Consider the following 17,836-nt stretch of genomic DNA (forward strand, 5'->3'; position numbering starts at 1 on the left):
TTCTGTTAATGTAAAGAACAGTATTTACCTTACTGCAGAGATAGATTGTTGGCAAAGAAAAATACCCCAAGATACAAACAACACTATAAATTATTGATTTTTAATGTTTTCCTTTAAAATTAATGGAAGTATATGTTAGTTTTCTAATATCTTATATTCAAAATATAGTTTTTGTTGTTTCAGTTTTTTAAAAATGCTTTATAAAAGAACACTACTAGTGTGAGTTATTCAATATGTAAAAAGGTTAAAAGGTTCACCAGCAGCAGGAGGTGGGCCAAGAAGCCCCAAAGAGCAGTCCCTTGAGCAACAGCTTCTCTACCTGCTGTGCTCGTGCCACCAGCAACCCAACCTTGGGCTGTGCCATAAGCAGCAGGGACACTCGCAACCAACCCTGTCTACTCAGCCTGGCTCTCGGAATCTGCACTGAGGCCAGACGGGGGGGGGGGGGCAGGGCTTCACTGCTACATCAACCCACACTCTGGGGAAGGGAGGGAAGGAGGGGCCGGTGGAGAGGCCAGAGGCAACCAGCCCAGCAGGCAGGAACCCTCCCTCTATTGTGGGAGCATTGAAGAGCTGGAGGGAATGTGGACAAGCTCTTCCCCACATGGTGCTCCAACCATTATCCCTGGTGTTGGCAAGCACCCCAGGGGCAGGCATGGGAAAGGGGGACTGGGACAAGGGAAGGATAAAAAGGGCTCCAGAACCTGGTTCGGAGAGGAGACATGGAGAGATGGGTTCTGCTCTGCCGGGTGCAGCCCTCCAGCAGGGAACTATAGGGAATGAGGCATGATGGAGCCCTAATATGACCTTCCACATCTGAGGCCCAGGGACACACTCAGGGCAACCAGCCAGGACAGCAAATGGCCATTAGGAGGCCCCAGCATGCCCTGAGCCTGACAATATTGTAACGTGATGCAAACAGAAATCACACATATATGTACACACAATTCTTTACTTTTAAATTGTGGTAGAAAGGTTGTGTAGATCGCCACAGTACACATTGCATGTAGTAGGAGATTAAGGATATGCCATCCCTCCCATGCATGCATAGAAAACCCATGTGTCAGTGAATGATCTAGCCCTTAACTGAGATGAATACCAGCTACTTAAATGTAACATTCAAATATCTGAGTCACACAAATATACCTTCATAGTTACTTTGCATTAGCATAATTCACAATGACAAATGCATATGACCAATCTATCCATCCAATCCTAAACAGTTATACCGTTCAAGTCTTTCGACGTCACTGAGCTTAGTGGGGTGCAACTCTGCTCAAGAATGGAAGGAATCCTAAACAGGTTTACACATAAATAAATCTAAATTAATTCAGTGGGGTCTAATCCCAATAAAGTGTTCTTAGGACTGCAGCCTATTTCAAGCAAACATGCCATTTTGTTTTGTTTTCTGCCTTTTTTGGCTTTCCACAGCCAGATTGCTACTGTAAACAAATTCCTCTGAAGTAAAAAAGAAAATATTGCTGTGTTCATGAACAACAATAAACTTCTGTTTAGCAATTTTCCATGAGCGTGGGAAATGCTTGGCCATTAAGCAAAAAAGCAAGCTGAAATTGATAATATTTTGATCTTAGTCCATTGCAAAATGATTTAAAACATTCATTCCAAAAACCACTTCAGGGTTCCTTAATGAAAGACATTTTTTGAAAATTCATATTTTATAATTTTGCCACTGAAATTGGACATCAAAATATGGTCAGAATAAAAAAAAGTCACTGGTGGGATTTTTATAGCCTATTCAAGGGAATATTTCTTGTGGTTAAAAAAACTGGGCTGAAGTTAATATAAAATTTTACTGAATGCACTGCTGTTTCATCTGTCAACTATTCATTCATCTGTGTTGGGAATGACCATAAAACATTGTCATATAATTTATATAGCCTTAACTATCTGCAGAATACTCACTAACTAAATTGTGTGATACATAGAGGAGGGAGGAAAGGGGAATTTGTTTTAGGTCTAAAATTAATCCAATGAATCTGCTTTACAATTAAACTTTAAGGGGAGGGAGACTGTACAGAACAGATTCTTCTCTCTCCTTCTTGGCTCCTGGGTACAACCCAAAACACACTTGAAATCCTTGGAGATAAAATTTCATTACTCCTAGATAGGGTTTCCGGGTCCCCCTACCCCCTGGGTGGGAGGTGGGAGGCCGGCACTTACCTTGCCTCCACTGGTCGTGCTCACTCCCAGACTCCATGACTTCTGGGAAGTGATGTCAACACATGGGCCACCATGGGAGCACTCCTGCACTTCACAGGGGCCAGAATTGTCCAGATTCAGGCCTGATTTTGGCTAAAACTGGCTCGGATTGGGCCGATTCGGCCTATATCGGGCCACTGAGGAGCGTGGGAGTGCTGCTGTGCTCTGCAGTGGCCCAATCTGGGCCGATTCGGGCCCATCTGGGCCAAATTGGGCACAATTTGAGGCAATTCAACTCAGATTGGGCCATTGCAGAGTGTGGGAGCACTGCTGTGCTTCACAGCGGCCTGATCTGGGCCTATTTGGGCCTGATCCCAAAGTAAGTGATTCAAGTACGTAGTGAAACTCACTCATTCATTTCTTTTTGAGTTAAAATATCTTGGGTTAGGCTTTTGATACTTTTTTTCCTTTTAGGAGATTGGGGCTGGTCAACACTGTCTATACCGGTCAGATAAGAAGCTTTGAGCCACATATGCAAACCTGTAACAGCTTTCAAGGACAAAGCGTAAGGGAGGCTGGCACTGGCCTCCTGGTTTATTAGCACATATCCTTATGGGGGTGGGGTGATGAGTTCTCTCCCCTTCCCTCACCTGTGAGGCCAGGCCACAGCCCAAGCCTGTCATCAGAAGTTTTGGCCCTTCTGATTGGCTAAGAGTTTAGGCCAGCTGCAGGCAGCTAGTTTTGAAAAGAGTTGTTTTTCTAGTCTCTAAAAGAAGCAAAGAAAGCAAGCAAACAGCAGGAAAGCAAAGAAGCAGTGATGGCCCTGTTCCTGGTCTCAGCAGCGGTGCCAGGGTTTTTGGTGTGTGCAGCCGGCCGGCAGACTGGGCGCCTGCGTGCCCGTGTGCCTGCCCGTGCGCGCACATGCACCAGCCTGCGCGATGTCCTTTTGTAAGCCTGCGTCCGTTTGTAATTTTGCCTTTTGACATCAGCAGGTCACTGGCAGCTTGCCGGAAACGGCTACAAGGTATATCCGAGTGCTCATACTTAGAGGTTCCTAGTTTACTCTGGCCAGCATTGTGAAAAGTCTATATGCAGCAAGGACAATGGGGTAGTAGAACTCAATCAAGTTGTATGAGAATGAGCACGAACAAATAAAATATTGCTCTGCACTGCATGAATAGAATACAGTAAAACAACCTGCCAAAAAGCCACAAATGGGTAATTAGTCAAACTGATCATCCCCCCCAAAAATCATTTCCCAAATCATGACCAATGAACAGGAAGTAATCCAAATTCACAGGTCCTTAATTAAATTGTGAATTATGACACACTTGCTTCAGTATCTCAAAAAGGCACTTATATTGAAATCTTGGCCATATGTAAATATGTTTAAATGTAACCAGTTAATTAATTAATAAGTTAGTGGGTAGTCAAGTGAATTAAAAATTTCTTACATTGCAATCCTAAGAACACTTTTCTAAGAGTAAGCCTCATTGAATAGACCTGTATAAGATGCTGAGTAGACTTGTTTAGGATTGTTCTCTTAATCAGTTGATAGTGCTATAACTAGATTAAAAGTGACAAAGAACTTAGCCTTTGCACCACAGTTCTTTAAATGTGAGACATTAACTTTTTTCCTGAAAGTTCATGAGATAAATATGATAAAATATGCTACACCTCTGCTATTCGTGATGGAGAAACTGTTCATATATCTGTCAAATGTTTGATTTACAATGAACAACAAGTAGATCAATTGCTTTGTCATGACTGAGCTGGGAGATATTTATAGAAAAATCTGGCTTCTGTGTTCATATGTGTTATCTGAATAAGAAACTGTGTGGACAAATGAGTGACCCATGCATAGCTTTTCTCCAATTCAGTTACTGAATCCTTCCTTACATTCCTGACTACAAATTGGTGATCAGCTGTTTGCGAGGAAAAACAAGAGCAGTGGCTAAATCTTCCTAAAATCTCCTCTCTCATTTGGGGACCTTTTCTCATTTTCCTATAATCATTTCAGCATACAATAATGTGACAAAAATATCACACACACTCAAACCCCCAAATGCTCAGTTTATATTCAGAAATAAGAGTTGGATTCTTTGACTCCCTTCCACCATGTCTTGCTCTAACAGAGAAAGCCTTCCTTTAACAAAGACAGACTTCTGTCCATCAGAGGAAGCCTTCTCTATCAGAAAAGTCATTCTTCATTGAAGGAAAACTTAATAAAAGACAGCCAGAGAATCCAACCCTAAGTTGGTTGTTGTGGGTTTTCCGGGCTGTATTGCCGTGGTCTTGGCATTGTAGTTCCTGACGTTTCGCCAGCAGCTGTGGCTGGCATCTTCAGAGGTGTAGCACCAAAAGACAGGGATCTCTCAGTGTCACAGTCATACTTAGAGGTTGTGACACTGAGAGATCCCTGTCTTTTGGTGCTACACCTCTGAAGATGCCAGCCACAGCTGCTGGCGAAACGTCAGGAACTACAATGCCAAGCCCACGGCAATACAGCCCGGAAAACCCACAACAACCATCGTTCTCCGGCCGTGAAAGCCTTCGACAATACAACCAACCCTAAGTTGTTTAAAATGTTATACTCTGGATTGGCCAGTATTAGCAGAAGCTTAAAACAATGCCTGATTGATCTTTTACCTGGTTATTGGACTCCAAAGAGAAGTTCTTCTGGACATCAGCAAATGTCATTTTGTGGTATAGCAGAAGTGGGTCAACTCTCTCATCAGATTTGGTTGTAGCCTTAACACAAAAGAGACGTTTTAAAGGAATAATAGATAAACCAGAAGTGTAGAGAGCTCTTGTAGAAAGAAGTGAAGTTTCTCTGAAATCATCAACTGATGATGTCTATGGCTAAGTAGAACTGATGTTATCTAATGATAATCAGACCCAACTGATTATAAGTCCTTATAAAAGTCCTTATGACTTTTCCAGAAGGCCACATATCCAGATTACTGCCATTTTTAGTGTCACAAGAGACTTCTAGGGCAACTGGAAGGCAGTGAAGTTCAGCCACCACAAACCCTAACACATTATTTTGTAGCAGTAAAACATACAAAGTGTTATGGCACTTTAAGTAAGTGTGCATAAGACAGCAGTCTTAATCAGTGTACCTTGGCATACATATTAGTAGTATACAGCCACTCTCAAAGTCAGATGTAACCAATATATTACATTAGATGTGTCCCATCAGATTCATACGTTACCCAATGAATTGCTTTTATATTTTTCTTTGTCCAGGGTTCCATTTAACTCTCAGAAAGAGAGACAAACATCATTTAGACTGTGGATGAGAGTCAACCACTTCTATACAAAAACTGGTGCATAAATGGGAGAGAGTGACTCACATTTGCAATCTCTTTTTCCAAATCCATCACTCTGTTCATTTCCACAGAAATTTGGGTCTCATTGATGGTGAGATTTCTTTCCTTGCGGATCAGTTTTGCTATAGAAGTCATGAAATTAACGTAGGCTAAACATGCCTGTAAGGGGAAGAAACATTTTTTTGGCAAACACATCATATAGAACATCCAAAGGAATATATGTCCTTTTTTTCTCCTCTTCTCCTGCAGAATTTGAGATCACTTACCCCCTATAATGATGTCGTGATATTGTGTGCTTCTCTGTCCATAAGAGTGGCAGCCAATGCTATGGAGTGGGGAGGGGGCACGTGGGGAAATGTACAACATGTTGATGTCACAGTATAGGGTAAATCATCTAGCACATGTTATTCTGCTCTTAGTTCCAGACCTATATTTTACCTTCAAGCTTTGTTAAATTATTGTTGTTGATGAGGAACATGAATGGTTAGTTAAAACTAGCTGGAAAAAATGCATAATTCACCTAGAAATAATTTGAACAACAATTAACAACTGAAAATTTTCTTTTTATGTATTCTCTTGTGGCAAATTGCTACATGCCTAATCAAGACCAACCACAACGTTCTACCAAGCTTTTATTATGTGTAATTAGATATTTACTAGTCTGTACTTAAAACCTACCACTTAAACTGCACATTTCCTAACCGGCTTGTCTAATTAGAGCTTCTGTAAATGCCGCTTCCAGATGATCTGGGACCAGACCAGATGCTTATTCCAGGAACAATGATTCAGTCAATGGAGTCCTGTAATCTCTCTACATGTTCTGAATGTCTGCTACAACTTTTGTGATGGGAGTTTTGCTTCTCATTGCAGAATTTACGTCCTTTTGATTTAATGTCAGCTGTACATTTACCACCTATATTCCACCACAGTCCAGCACATCGGACGTATTGATTTCCACACAGGAAAACTCCACATATGTGCATTAGGAATTTGCAACCAATTACAATTTACTACCATGGGTATAAGCAATGAAATGTAGGTGTGCACACACAACAATAGGTATCTCTACCATCATACCACTGGGATATAGTCACCTCAGGTATCATTAAGGTTGCAGTATGGGAGACAGACAAAGGGCACAATCTAGTCCATGTGCTCTTGTGTGCCTCTAGTTCATTTCAGTGTGTCTTGTACAATGCAAAATGAAATTCTTGTTAATGGAACAAACAATGAGTGTGCACCTGTGTGTGTGTGCATGTAAGAATGTCATTAGGATTCTCTCCTTCAGATGGCAAAATGTCATTTGACAGAATACACAAGATTCACTATGGTGCACAAGATTCACTAGGTTCATTATGGAGAGCATGGAACCATTTTATATAGAATATAGAAGCATGATTTACCCTTACATAATGGGACCTGGGTACAATGAGTCAAAGACATTTTCAAACCACATTTGAGTTCCTCATATAGAATATTTTAGGGCACCATTCCTTCTTTATCATCTTCCTAATACCTGCTACAGGCATACTATCCTCACTGAGGCTTCTGAACAGGTCAAGAGGCTGGTTGTTTGGAAGCAGGACTTAACGTTTATTATAAAGAGACGTAAGAGACCTTTTCTGCTCTGTGGGCTAAGGCTTACCTCCTTGTATAATCCAGTGCATTCATAGTAGTCACGAGAAGGCAGTCCAAGCCCAGGCTGATCAATCTATAAAACCAGTTTCAAAAGATATTCTTAAAAATCTTTTTGAAGCAAAAACGACAAAACATCACCATACATATTCCTAACCTAACATTGCAGGGTTATACCCCTTTAAGACCATTGAAGTCAATGGGTTTTGAAGGATATGTCTCTGCTTAAGATTGTGGGGCAAACAATGAATTCAATGACTGAAAGAGAACACATAAAAGATGAACTCTTGCAGCACAGAAAAAGAAGAAAAGAAAAGAATAATCCAGAATTTGTGGGGTGAGATGAAAGAATAATGCTGTCTGTTAAAAAATCTACTTTCAGAAAAAGAGAACAATTGGTCAGTGAGGAAATGAAGAGTTTTCTGCCTCTGGATATGACTAGGGGACATAGGTGGGGAGAAGGTACGTGCATGTATCAGTGGCTGCTGTGAAGGTCTTCAGGAGCACAGAATAGTCTGTTCAGCCTTGCAACTGTTATGTTAACTGGTTAGCAGCACACTGCATGAGGTGTGTTCCCCAGGGATCTTCTGGCCAATCAGCAACCACATATTTAAATATCAGGTTCCCTTACTGATTGCCGCTGGTAGTGGGGAACAACAAAACAAGGTGGAAATGGAATACAATCATAGGGCATGGAACACATACCCAAGCCATTACCTATGGTATTCATATACCCCAAACACCCTCTGTAGTCAGGCAGCATTGAGCTTCACCTTAGTCCCAAACATTGGGTTTAATCATAATTCAATGTTTGGATAGCCCACAAAGTCACAGTGTAAGCATAATTATTGGGTTGTTGTATAAATGCAACTTCATTCTTGATGGAGTTTCTACAACAGAATCATACAGCCTTAGTGTTGGCTGACCAAACCAAACCAATGTAATAGAAGATGTGGATATCCAAGAAAACCAACAGAATGGGATAGCTACATGTTCATAGAAATTAAGGTGGTCCATATGGGCAGTATCGTCCACATAATTGCCCGTGGGTGCATGCAGGGCCACCATTACCCTCACCGTCTAGTTCAGATTGCTTTGTAGCACAGCTTGTGTGAGCTAGCATCTCTGCATGGGTTGAGGATCCGTAACAGTTTGATAAAAGTTTTAGGCCTTTCTAAGAGTGACAAACTTACATGAAGTATGTGTTGCGTGGAGTTTTTATCATCTGTGCCAACAAATAGGTTAATGATGACCCTTTTCCCATACTTAGAGTTTAGCAGTGCAATAGCATTCTCAGCTGTCCAACTGGTACCTAAGGACAGTGAAAAACATACACTCAGCATGTTGACAAAGACAGATCTTGTCACAATTATTTGGAAAAAAGTGGATTGTGGAGAAATCACCACAGCTGTCCTACCATATGCTTGGTCCCAGTTGTCTGTTGCTACAGGCCAGTCATTAATAGTGTCCAATATGTTAATGAGAGGTTTTCCTCCTCTGAGATCAATAGCAGCTTGCAAAAACAAAGATAAGTCAGATGAGTTACATGTGTAAAAATGCCTAGTTATAACACTGACAGATGAAAATGGTTCTAGACATTTCACACAATCAGTTCTTCCCTGCCAAAATTTATTCCAGTATCCATAGTTCCGCAGAAAAAACACTTTTCCTCTAAGGAGAACTAAAACATTGGGTTGGATTCCTTGGATTCATTCCCCTGCTGGTGTTGCTTTTCTCTGGTGCAACCCTTTCCCCCCCTGAAGCAAGAAAATGTTCCTTGAGCCAAAGGAAAGTACCTCCAGCTAATGGAAAAGATGTTGGTAGACTTAGCTTTTGTTCATAAAGAACTGTTGTGTAAGCCAAAACCAATTAAGTAGAAAAAACTATTTATTTAGAGAGATTACACTACTAGAAAAGTTTAATCTTCTAACTACACAGCTGACAGGAAGAAGAAAGTGTGGACAAGCTGGAAGCAAGCCCGAGAGTTGAATCCCAAGGACAAACAAGGAAGGAACATTTAGTAGAATAAGGAAGGATAGCACCCATATCCTTATCTGACTAAGTTTTTTACTTTGCTGTCCTCTGCAGTGGCGTTTTCTCTTTTATGCTTAACACTGCATATTTTAACAATGGATTCACATGACCCAAACCACTGGAATGAAAGTAGATAATCACTCGGTCCTCAGTTCATATGAGGCTATGGCCACTTCCACATGCTGTTAAAGCGACGGGCTACTTACTGAATGCTGTTTTTTTTTTCCAGATTCCAGATGCCTCCAATTTCAAAGTGGAAGCAGGCAGTTTTACTTTCGTTTGTTCAGCATCTTTTGTGAGAATGGGATTTCCCACCCTTTCCTGTGCTGGGTAAAGGATGCTGAACAAATGAAAGCCAAACTGCCTGCTTCCACTTTGAAATTGGAGGTGTCTGGAATCTGTGGGGGGAAAAAAGCCAAACTAACTAAATGTAATTATGTATATCATATCAACAATAAGTAAATAGCTCGTTGCTTTAACAGCATGTGGAAATGACCTATGCATCACCACTTTAAGTTGATATAACTAGATCTTCTATGCTGATTTCCATACGAAGCAAAACACCATTTCAACCTAGATAGCAATGTTGGACAAGTCTTCACCTGTCACTCTCTCTTCTCTGCTGGGACCTTGCTAGCACAAATATAATTTAGACTGGATACCAATATGAATAGCTTGCCAAAGTATACAAGTCACTCCTAAAAGCTTCTGCTTCCTCCCTGTAGAATGAGATTCTTAGACGTCATAAATGACTATGCACTGAAACAGTTGGTCATAGACATGGGCACGAACGGAACTCCCCCCTCGAACACCCTGTTCGTCATTTGTTGCCATCAATGAACAACAAACAATGAACATGGATGAACATGAACTGTTCCCGGACATGTTCGTTGTTCATTGGGGCCAGAACCCCCCCACCCCAAACCCCCCACTTAGCCCCCCCTCAAACCCACTTACCTGGCCCTTTAAAGATCCCTTTAAACTATCAGCTGGCAGGCAGCGGTGGGATTCCCCCCTGCCAGCTGATAGTTTAAAGGGCCCTGTCCTGGCAAAAACAGCAGTGTCTGCTGGCAGCTAGTTTGAGGGTTTACAAAAGTGACCTTCACAATGTCCAATACCCACCAAATTTGCAGGGGACACAGTCCTCACTGTCCTCTGAAGACCCCCCCCCCAAGTTTCAGAGAGATTGCACCCCGGGAAAGGCATGATCCATGGGTCTCCCCATTGGCTGTCATTTTCTCTTCACAGTGGCAAAAACGGGACTCTCTGCTGGAACTACTTTGAAGGGTTAAAGCCAGAAGGAAAGCCAGAAGGAGTTCAGACAGAGTTCAGTCCCTCCCTGCCTCCGGTTGCCAAGGAGATTGTTTGCAGGTGCCAGACTGTCTGGGTTGATGAACGGCTGCCAAAGGCAATGAACGAGGCTTGCAATGACCACCTGTTCATTTAGGATGGGGCCTCATGAACAGCTTGTTCGAGAACAGCAGATTAGGCTTTTCGTGGTTTTTTCTGTTCGTAATGCTGTTCGTGCCCATGTCTAGTTGGTCACAGAGCCAACCAAAGGGGCAGGACTCTTTTATTTGATTCTAAGCAGGGCTCAAGATCTTGTGAGAGATGTAGATGTTGTGCCAACTGGGAACAGTGACCACAGTGCTTGCTAATGGAAAGTTACCACTCAAGTCCAAAACAGTAACATTTGATTTCAAAAGAGGGAACTTTACAAAAATGAGGGGAAACTACAAGGGAATCACAATATTAAAATCCTTAGACGATGCTAGGAAACTATTTAAAACCACACTCATTGAAGCCCAGGTCAAATGCATTCTGCAGGCTGAAAGGTATTGCCAAGTCTAAGAGAATGCCTGCATAGCTGATGACTCAAGCAAGACCAAAAGAGAGAATCTTGGAAAAAGACTCCAAAACAAAACAGAAACCGCCATGACAAACTAACTAAATGCACCGTAATTATGTATCTCATATCAACAATAAAGAATACATTCAACAGTTTTATATTGTGTTTTTTAATTTTGTTTGTTTTCAAGTCACACTTGTGTCACATATAATCTTTCACTGAGGGTAAGCAGTCATCCAAATCTCATACGGAGGCAAGTAAACAATATACTCTACACACAGGCAACTGAAAAAATGAATCATACAGTTTTAAAGTGCACTGTGCTAATTATTAATAGTAATAATAACTTTTTACAATACTCTAAGGATTATACAAAAGTGCCAGTGCCTCTCAGTGCTGATTTTTAGAGTATGCAACAATACAGGTTTTTTAATCCAGACTTATTCAGCAACAATGATAGACATAAAATTATTCATGGACATACTACATAAAGGTATTAAACAACCACTTATAATTCCCAAGTCCAAACAGGATATTTCATTCAAGGTCACTCCGCTTGTAACCACTACAGGTAAGCTAGCATTGTTCTTCCCGTTTCAGGTATCTTTCCTCATGGCAGTGACAAAAAGGAAGATCTGAACAAAGTCATACATATCAAATTCATACTAGAGCCCAAGAGTGCTTCAGCCTTTCTATCCTGCCTGTGTGTAGAGTATATTGTTTACCTGCCTCTGTATGAGATTTTGATGACTGCTTACCCTCAGTGAAAAATTATGTATGACATGTGTGTCTTGAAAACAAAGAATATCAAATAACACCATATAAAACTGTTGAATGTATTTTTTATTGTTTATATGAGATACATAATTACAGTGCACTTAGTTAGTTAATGACCCAAGTCAAGGAAGTTGTAAAAACCAAAAGACTTCTTTTAAAAAGTGGGTTTATCCAATGAAGTGAACAGAAGGGAGCACAAAGTCTGGCAAAGGATGTGTAATTTAATAATTAGGCATGCAGAAAGAGAATTTGAAAAGCAGATTGCTAAAAGCATCAAGACAAACAATAAGCATTTCTTTAAACATATCCAGAGCAGGAAAGCAGGTAGAGAAACAGTTGGGCCTTTGGATGATCAAGGAATAAAAAGTCTGCTAAAGGAAGATGGGGAGATTGCAGAGAAGCTTGATTAATTCTTTCCATCTGTGTTCACAGTGGAAAGTGCAGAGCATGTGCCCATGCCACAGTCATGATTGTCAGAAAGGGAGTCTGAAGATCTGAGCAAAACTGAGATGACAAGAGATGACGTTTTAGACCTACTGGAGATACTAAAAACCAATAACTCTCCAGGTCCTGATGGCATACAACTGGGAGTTATTAAGGAACTCAAATGTGAGATTGTTGATCTACTAACCCTTATATGTAACTTATCAATAAAATCAGCCACTTTACTAGAAAACAGAAGAGTAGCAAATATTACACTGAAATTTCAAAAGGGGTCCAAAGGGAACCATAAAATTACAGGCCTGTTAGCCTAACATCTGTCCCAGGCAAATTAATAGAAACTGTAATCAAAGATGGAATTATTAGGCACACAGAAGAACAAAGCCTGCTGAGGGAAAATCAGCATGGCTTCTTCATAGACAAGTCCTGCTTCATCAATCTTTTGGAGTTCTTTGAGAAAGTGAATAAGCATGTAGATTAGGGTGATCCAGGAGACATTATTTACTTGGATTTTCAAAAGGCTTTTGACAAGGTTGCTAAAAAAAAGACTCCTGGGCAAGCTTAATAGTCATAGGATAAGAGGATAGGTACTCTTATGGATTTAGAATTGTTTAAATGACAGGAAGCAAAGAGTAGGAATAAATGGACAGTTCTCACAATGGAGGGAAGTAAGCACTGGGATTCCACAAGGATCAGTATAGGGGCTGGTGCTAATTAATTTGCACATAAATGATCTGGAACCGAGGGTGAACAACATAGGGGCCAAGTTTGAAGATGACACAAACTATTCAGGATGATGAAAACCAAAGCTTCTTTGTGAAGCGCTCCAGGAAGATCTCCACAATTTGAGTGAGTGGGCAACAATATGACAAATGAAACTCAATGTAGGTAAGTGTAAGGTACTGCACATTGGAACAATAATTCCCAGCTCTACATACATGCTAATGGGATCTGAGAGAGTGAGAGGGAACGAGACCTTGGAGTCACAGTGGATAGCTCAAAGAATGTGTCAACTCCATGTGCAGCAGCAGTGAGAAAGTTAAACTCTGTACTGAGGATTAGTAGGAAAGGGATTGAAAATAAAATGGCTGATATTAAAATAGCCTCGTTTGGAATTCTGTGTACAGTTCAGTGTATTATATCTCAAAACGACTGAAGAGCAGGATAAAGTACAGAAGATGGCAACCATGATGATTAGGCATTTAGAACACCTTTCCTATGAGGAAAGGCTGAAAAGTCTGGGTCTTTTCAGTTTAGAAAAGAGACAATTAAGGTGGGACATGATAGAGGTTTATAAAATCATGCATGGGGTAGACACAGAGAACTTGTTCTCCCACACCCTCAATCCTAGAACTTGAAGGCATCCAAAGAAGCCAAAAGGCAGTAGATTCAGGACAGAAAAGGAAATACACAAGGATGTGGAATTCACTGCCAGAGGATGCAGTGATGGCCGCAGGCATAGACTGCTTCCAAAGAGGTTTAGAAAGATTTATGGAGGATGGATCTGTCAGTGGCTACTAGCCATTGTGACTAATGGGAACCTACATATTCAGGAGGCAACTTCAGGGGAAGGCCTCAGCCACTATGCATGTTGGCTCTCCATAGCCCCTGGTTGGCCAGAGTGTGAGACAGGATGCTGAACTAGATGGACTACAGGTTTGATCCAGAAGGGTCCTTCTGATGTTCTTATGAACATCTACCATTTCACTGACAAAGGACCTGATAGAGATTCATTTCATGAATAGTGGGCATAAGTGGAACACCAAGAGATTCTTGGGCAGGTTAAACAACATTTAGGGTAACCTTTCAGAAACACCTTTGTATAACCCGAGAGGATGAATGACCACATGGATTGTTCTTCCCTCAGCTCACCATCTTGCTACCCATTTTGTTTACTAATTTTATAACTGAAAACTATTCTTTAGACATATGTATGCTTTCCTTGTGGTCTAGCTTCCACAGTATAGGTTTAAATTTACTGCTAAAAAATCTCTACCAGCATACTGAAAAAAAAATCAAGAGAGTAATACACACTGATCTCAATATGAATATTACTTCAATGTAGTCTTTGCTGTATTATTCACACCTAATTTTTATATTTAGCAACATAATCAAATCATAAATGATGTTACCATGGGATTACCACAAGAGTTTTGCTACAGTGTGGTATATTTGTGAACCTCACCAAAGTATAATAGATTAACATTCAATAAGTTTACATGCAGCAATTTTGTAAAAAGCTTACTTTCATTTATACAAGATCTGTAGAGAGTTTTTGCTTTTTGAATAGCTGGTATGTCACTGCTGTTTTCTTTAGAGAGGACATCTGAAAAGAAGAGAGAGAGAATCAGATACATGTAATATTATATCATCAGTGAAATGAAATCATTAAAGACGATACCTAAAACCAACCAGTGTCATGCCTATATTGTTGGGAACTTATGAAAATCTATTTACTCAAAAAGTTAAGTCCCACCAAGTTCCATGAAAGCTAGGCACAGACACACACATGAAGTGTGTACTGACTGGGGTGCAGGATGCTGTATTGTTCAGGAGAGCCAGTTTGGTGTAGGAGAGCCAGTTTTGTGTAGTGGTTAAGAGCGCAGGACTCTAATCTAGAGAACTGGGTTTGATTCCCCACTCCTCCACTTGTAGCCAGCTGGGCACGCCACAGCTTCTAGGAGCTCTCTCAGCTCCACCCACCTCACAAGGTGTTTGTTGTTGTGGGGATAATAATGGCATACTTTGTAAACTGCTCTGAGTGGGTGTTGTCATCCTGAAGGGCAGTATATAAATCTGTTGTTGTTATTTCTTTAGAGCAGCAGCTATGCAAAGTTGTGCCCTTAGTCACAGGATGATCTACATTTGGCTTACTCCTGCATCTTACTATGAGTCCACTGTATTAGGTGCTGTCAAAGCTGCCAGTTTTTAAAATGTGCCCTCCAGTGATCCCTTTAATATCAGTTTGTTCAGCAGCAACTACAAGGTGATATTATTTACCTCCATGCCATGAAAAGTTTGAACTGCTCCTTTCTGCACACTAAGCCCCCATTAAAAAGACAGGACATTTTTCTCTGGGTCAGTTGGCAACCCTAAATGCTGTTGTCTGGACTTTGGCATATAAGTTGGGGGTTCTACCCCCAGCAGCTCAGCAGCCCCCCCCCTGCCAATGCAAAGTAGCTAGCATTGGCCAAGCCTAATCAGCTTTGAAAAGAACTGTATCAGCACAAAGGTATTCTAGCCTCTTTCAAAACCACAACCAGCAGGTGCATGAGGCTTTCTCAGCTAGCTCTTTGGGGAGCATGAGAGATACCCCTTGCTTCTCAGGCCTTCTTCTCTGGAGTAGCAGCAGCAGAACATGCTCTCTCTCTCTCTCCTCTCTCTCTCTCTCTGCAGTTGTTGCCACTAGCTCTCAGTCCCATCTGCCCCACTAGGAGCAGGAAAGACTGAATGTAGCCAGCTGAGGGAAGGAGCAGATTTAAGACAGACTGAAACATGAGATGCCCGTAAGAAATTTTACACAACCACACTTAGATTTTGTGAGTCTCCAACAGGTTTGTTCCCAGGCAATTTCATAGGAGAAAGCAGCTATGACATAATTTGGGAATGTTTTGGATCAACTGGAGTCTTGCATAATGATATTTATTTTGCTTATTACAACTAGACATGGGCACAAACAGGGGAAAAATCCCGAACACCCTGTTCGTCGTTAGGTGCCATCCACAAACAACAAATAATGAACATGGACGAACATGAACTGTTCCCAGACATGTTTGTTGTTCGTGAGGGCCAGTACCACCCCCACCCAATCCCCCCATTTAGCCCCCCTCCCCTCAAACCCACTTACCTGGCCCTTTAAAGATCCCTCTAAACTATCAGCTGGCAGGCAGTGGGGGGGATTCCCCCCTGCCGCCTGCCAGCTGATAGTTTAAAGGGCCCTGTCCTGGCAAAAACAGCAGTGTCTGCTGGCAGCTAGTTTGAGGGGTTACAAAAGTGACCTTTCCAATGTCCAATACTATCCTCTGAAGACCCCCCAAGTTTCAGAGAGATTGCACCCCGGGAAAGGCATGATCCTTGGGTCTCCCCCTTTGCTGTCATTTTCTCTTCACAGTGGCAAAAACAGGACTCTCTGCTGGAACTACTTTGAAGGGTTAAAGTCAGAAGGAAAGCCAGAAGGAGTTCAGACAGAGTTCAGTCCCTCCCTGCCTCCGGTTGCCAAGGAGATTGATTGCAGGTGCCAGACTGTCTGGGTTGATGAAAGGCTGCCAAAGGCAACAACGAGGCTTGCAACAACCACCTGTTCATTTAGGATGGGGCCTCATGAACAGCTTGTTCGAGAACAGCAGATTAGGCTTTTCGTGGTTTTTTTCTGTTCGTAATGCTGTTCGTGCCCATGTCTAATTACAACCTCAAGTATCTCAAAGGATGGTATGTTTTTGAGCGCACCATGTAAAACTCTGTAAATGCTCTGGGAGCTGCATGATATTCTCAGCCTTAGTAAGAGTTCCTGTGGGAAATCTGAAGGAGGTTCCTGAACAGTTTTATCCTCCTCTTTAGAATTCAGGGTGCACTTTCGAATTTGGCAGTATATTTTGATGTTTTGTAAAGAAATCCTCCTTAAGACAAATTAGGAAGAGGTTTTCCTTCTGCTCTCAGGGAGGCCATTCCAAAGCAAATGGGCAACTAGAGGAAAGGCCATGAGTGAGCTATATGTATCTGCACCTCCGTGTATAAGGGGCTGGTGAGAATGTGGTGTTGAGATAAGTAGGAGTTCACAGAACTATGAATATTCGTGCCTATGTTTAGAAAGTGATTACATGATTGAATCTAAATACAGGATATAATGTTACCCAATACTGACTGGCAATGCTTTTCGCACTATTCCTAAACTGAATGGATCCGAAGGGGAAATATCCTTTTTTTCCCCACCTAGGGCAACTGCCCACCCTTGCAGGGTCATACAGGCAGTCATTTCAGCTGTTTTGAGAGTCAAAATGTGAGACAGAGTTCATACCTCAGAGTGGATTGAGATTAGTCTGTTTGCTTTTTGCCAGACACAATACTCATCCCCATTTGTGCATTCATATAACCAAGCAAATAGTCTCTGCTGATTTGGGGCAGAAATAAGTACAGGAAAAAAACACAATAGAACACAAACATTTTTGGCTCTCTTGATACAAAATGTAGAAGAATTGAAGAGAAGACTGAAATGGGCCAAATATTTAATCCATAAATGCTGCATTTACTGACCTTTCAAAACAACTTCTAGTTCATCTCTTAAAATGTCAAAGTTACTATAACGGGAACTTGTCTCTGGGATGATGTTCTTTTTTAACCATCCACCACAAGCATACTGGTAAAAGTTTTTGCAAGGTTCTGATGTAAGATCCATGTTTTCAAGGATTCGGGCAGCTGTCATGGGAAACAAATTAAGAAATGTTTAAATTAGGAAAAACGTTCATCAGAATTACTGGTTCAAAGGGAAGGATGGAAAATGTAATCCAGGGCATCGCATAATTACAGAGTAGTAGTACTTAATAGAGATCTTGTGACATTTGCTGTTAAAGCAGCAATCCTATGCACATTACTTGAAAATAGCACTATTGGA

At 41.3% G+C, this 17,836-nt stretch overlaps 1 protein-coding gene across 3 annotated transcripts in view; it reads right to left on the reverse strand.

Annotated features, from left to right (window-relative positions):
• The window catches only part of MME (membrane metalloendopeptidase), a 107,300-nt gene that overhangs the window by 40,710 nt on the left and 48,754 nt on the right, over nucleotides 1-17,836 (reverse strand). For all 3 annotated transcript variants that reach the window (XM_054983300.1, XM_054983298.1, XM_054983299.1), the window contains exons 4-10: nucleotides 17,479-17,640; nucleotides 14,474-14,554; nucleotides 8,545-8,640; nucleotides 8,321-8,439; nucleotides 7,138-7,203; nucleotides 5,517-5,651; nucleotides 4,810-4,911 (exon numbers count right to left, since the gene is read on the reverse strand). In XM_054983300.1, coding sequence (XP_054839275.1) covers nucleotides 4,810-4,911; nucleotides 5,517-5,651; nucleotides 7,138-7,203; nucleotides 8,321-8,439; nucleotides 8,545-8,640; nucleotides 14,474-14,554; nucleotides 17,479-17,640 — 761 coding nt within the window. The remainder of the gene's footprint in view (nucleotides 1-4,809; nucleotides 4,912-5,516; nucleotides 5,652-7,137; nucleotides 7,204-8,320; nucleotides 8,440-8,544; nucleotides 8,641-14,473; nucleotides 14,555-17,478; nucleotides 17,641-17,836) is intronic.

Source organism: Eublepharis macularius, chromosome 6 (genome assembly GCF_028583425.1).
Source record: "Eublepharis macularius isolate TG4126 chromosome 6, MPM_Emac_v1.0, whole genome shotgun sequence".
NCBI classification, from domain to species: Eukaryota; Metazoa; Chordata; class Lepidosauria; order Squamata; family Eublepharidae; genus Eublepharis; species Eublepharis macularius.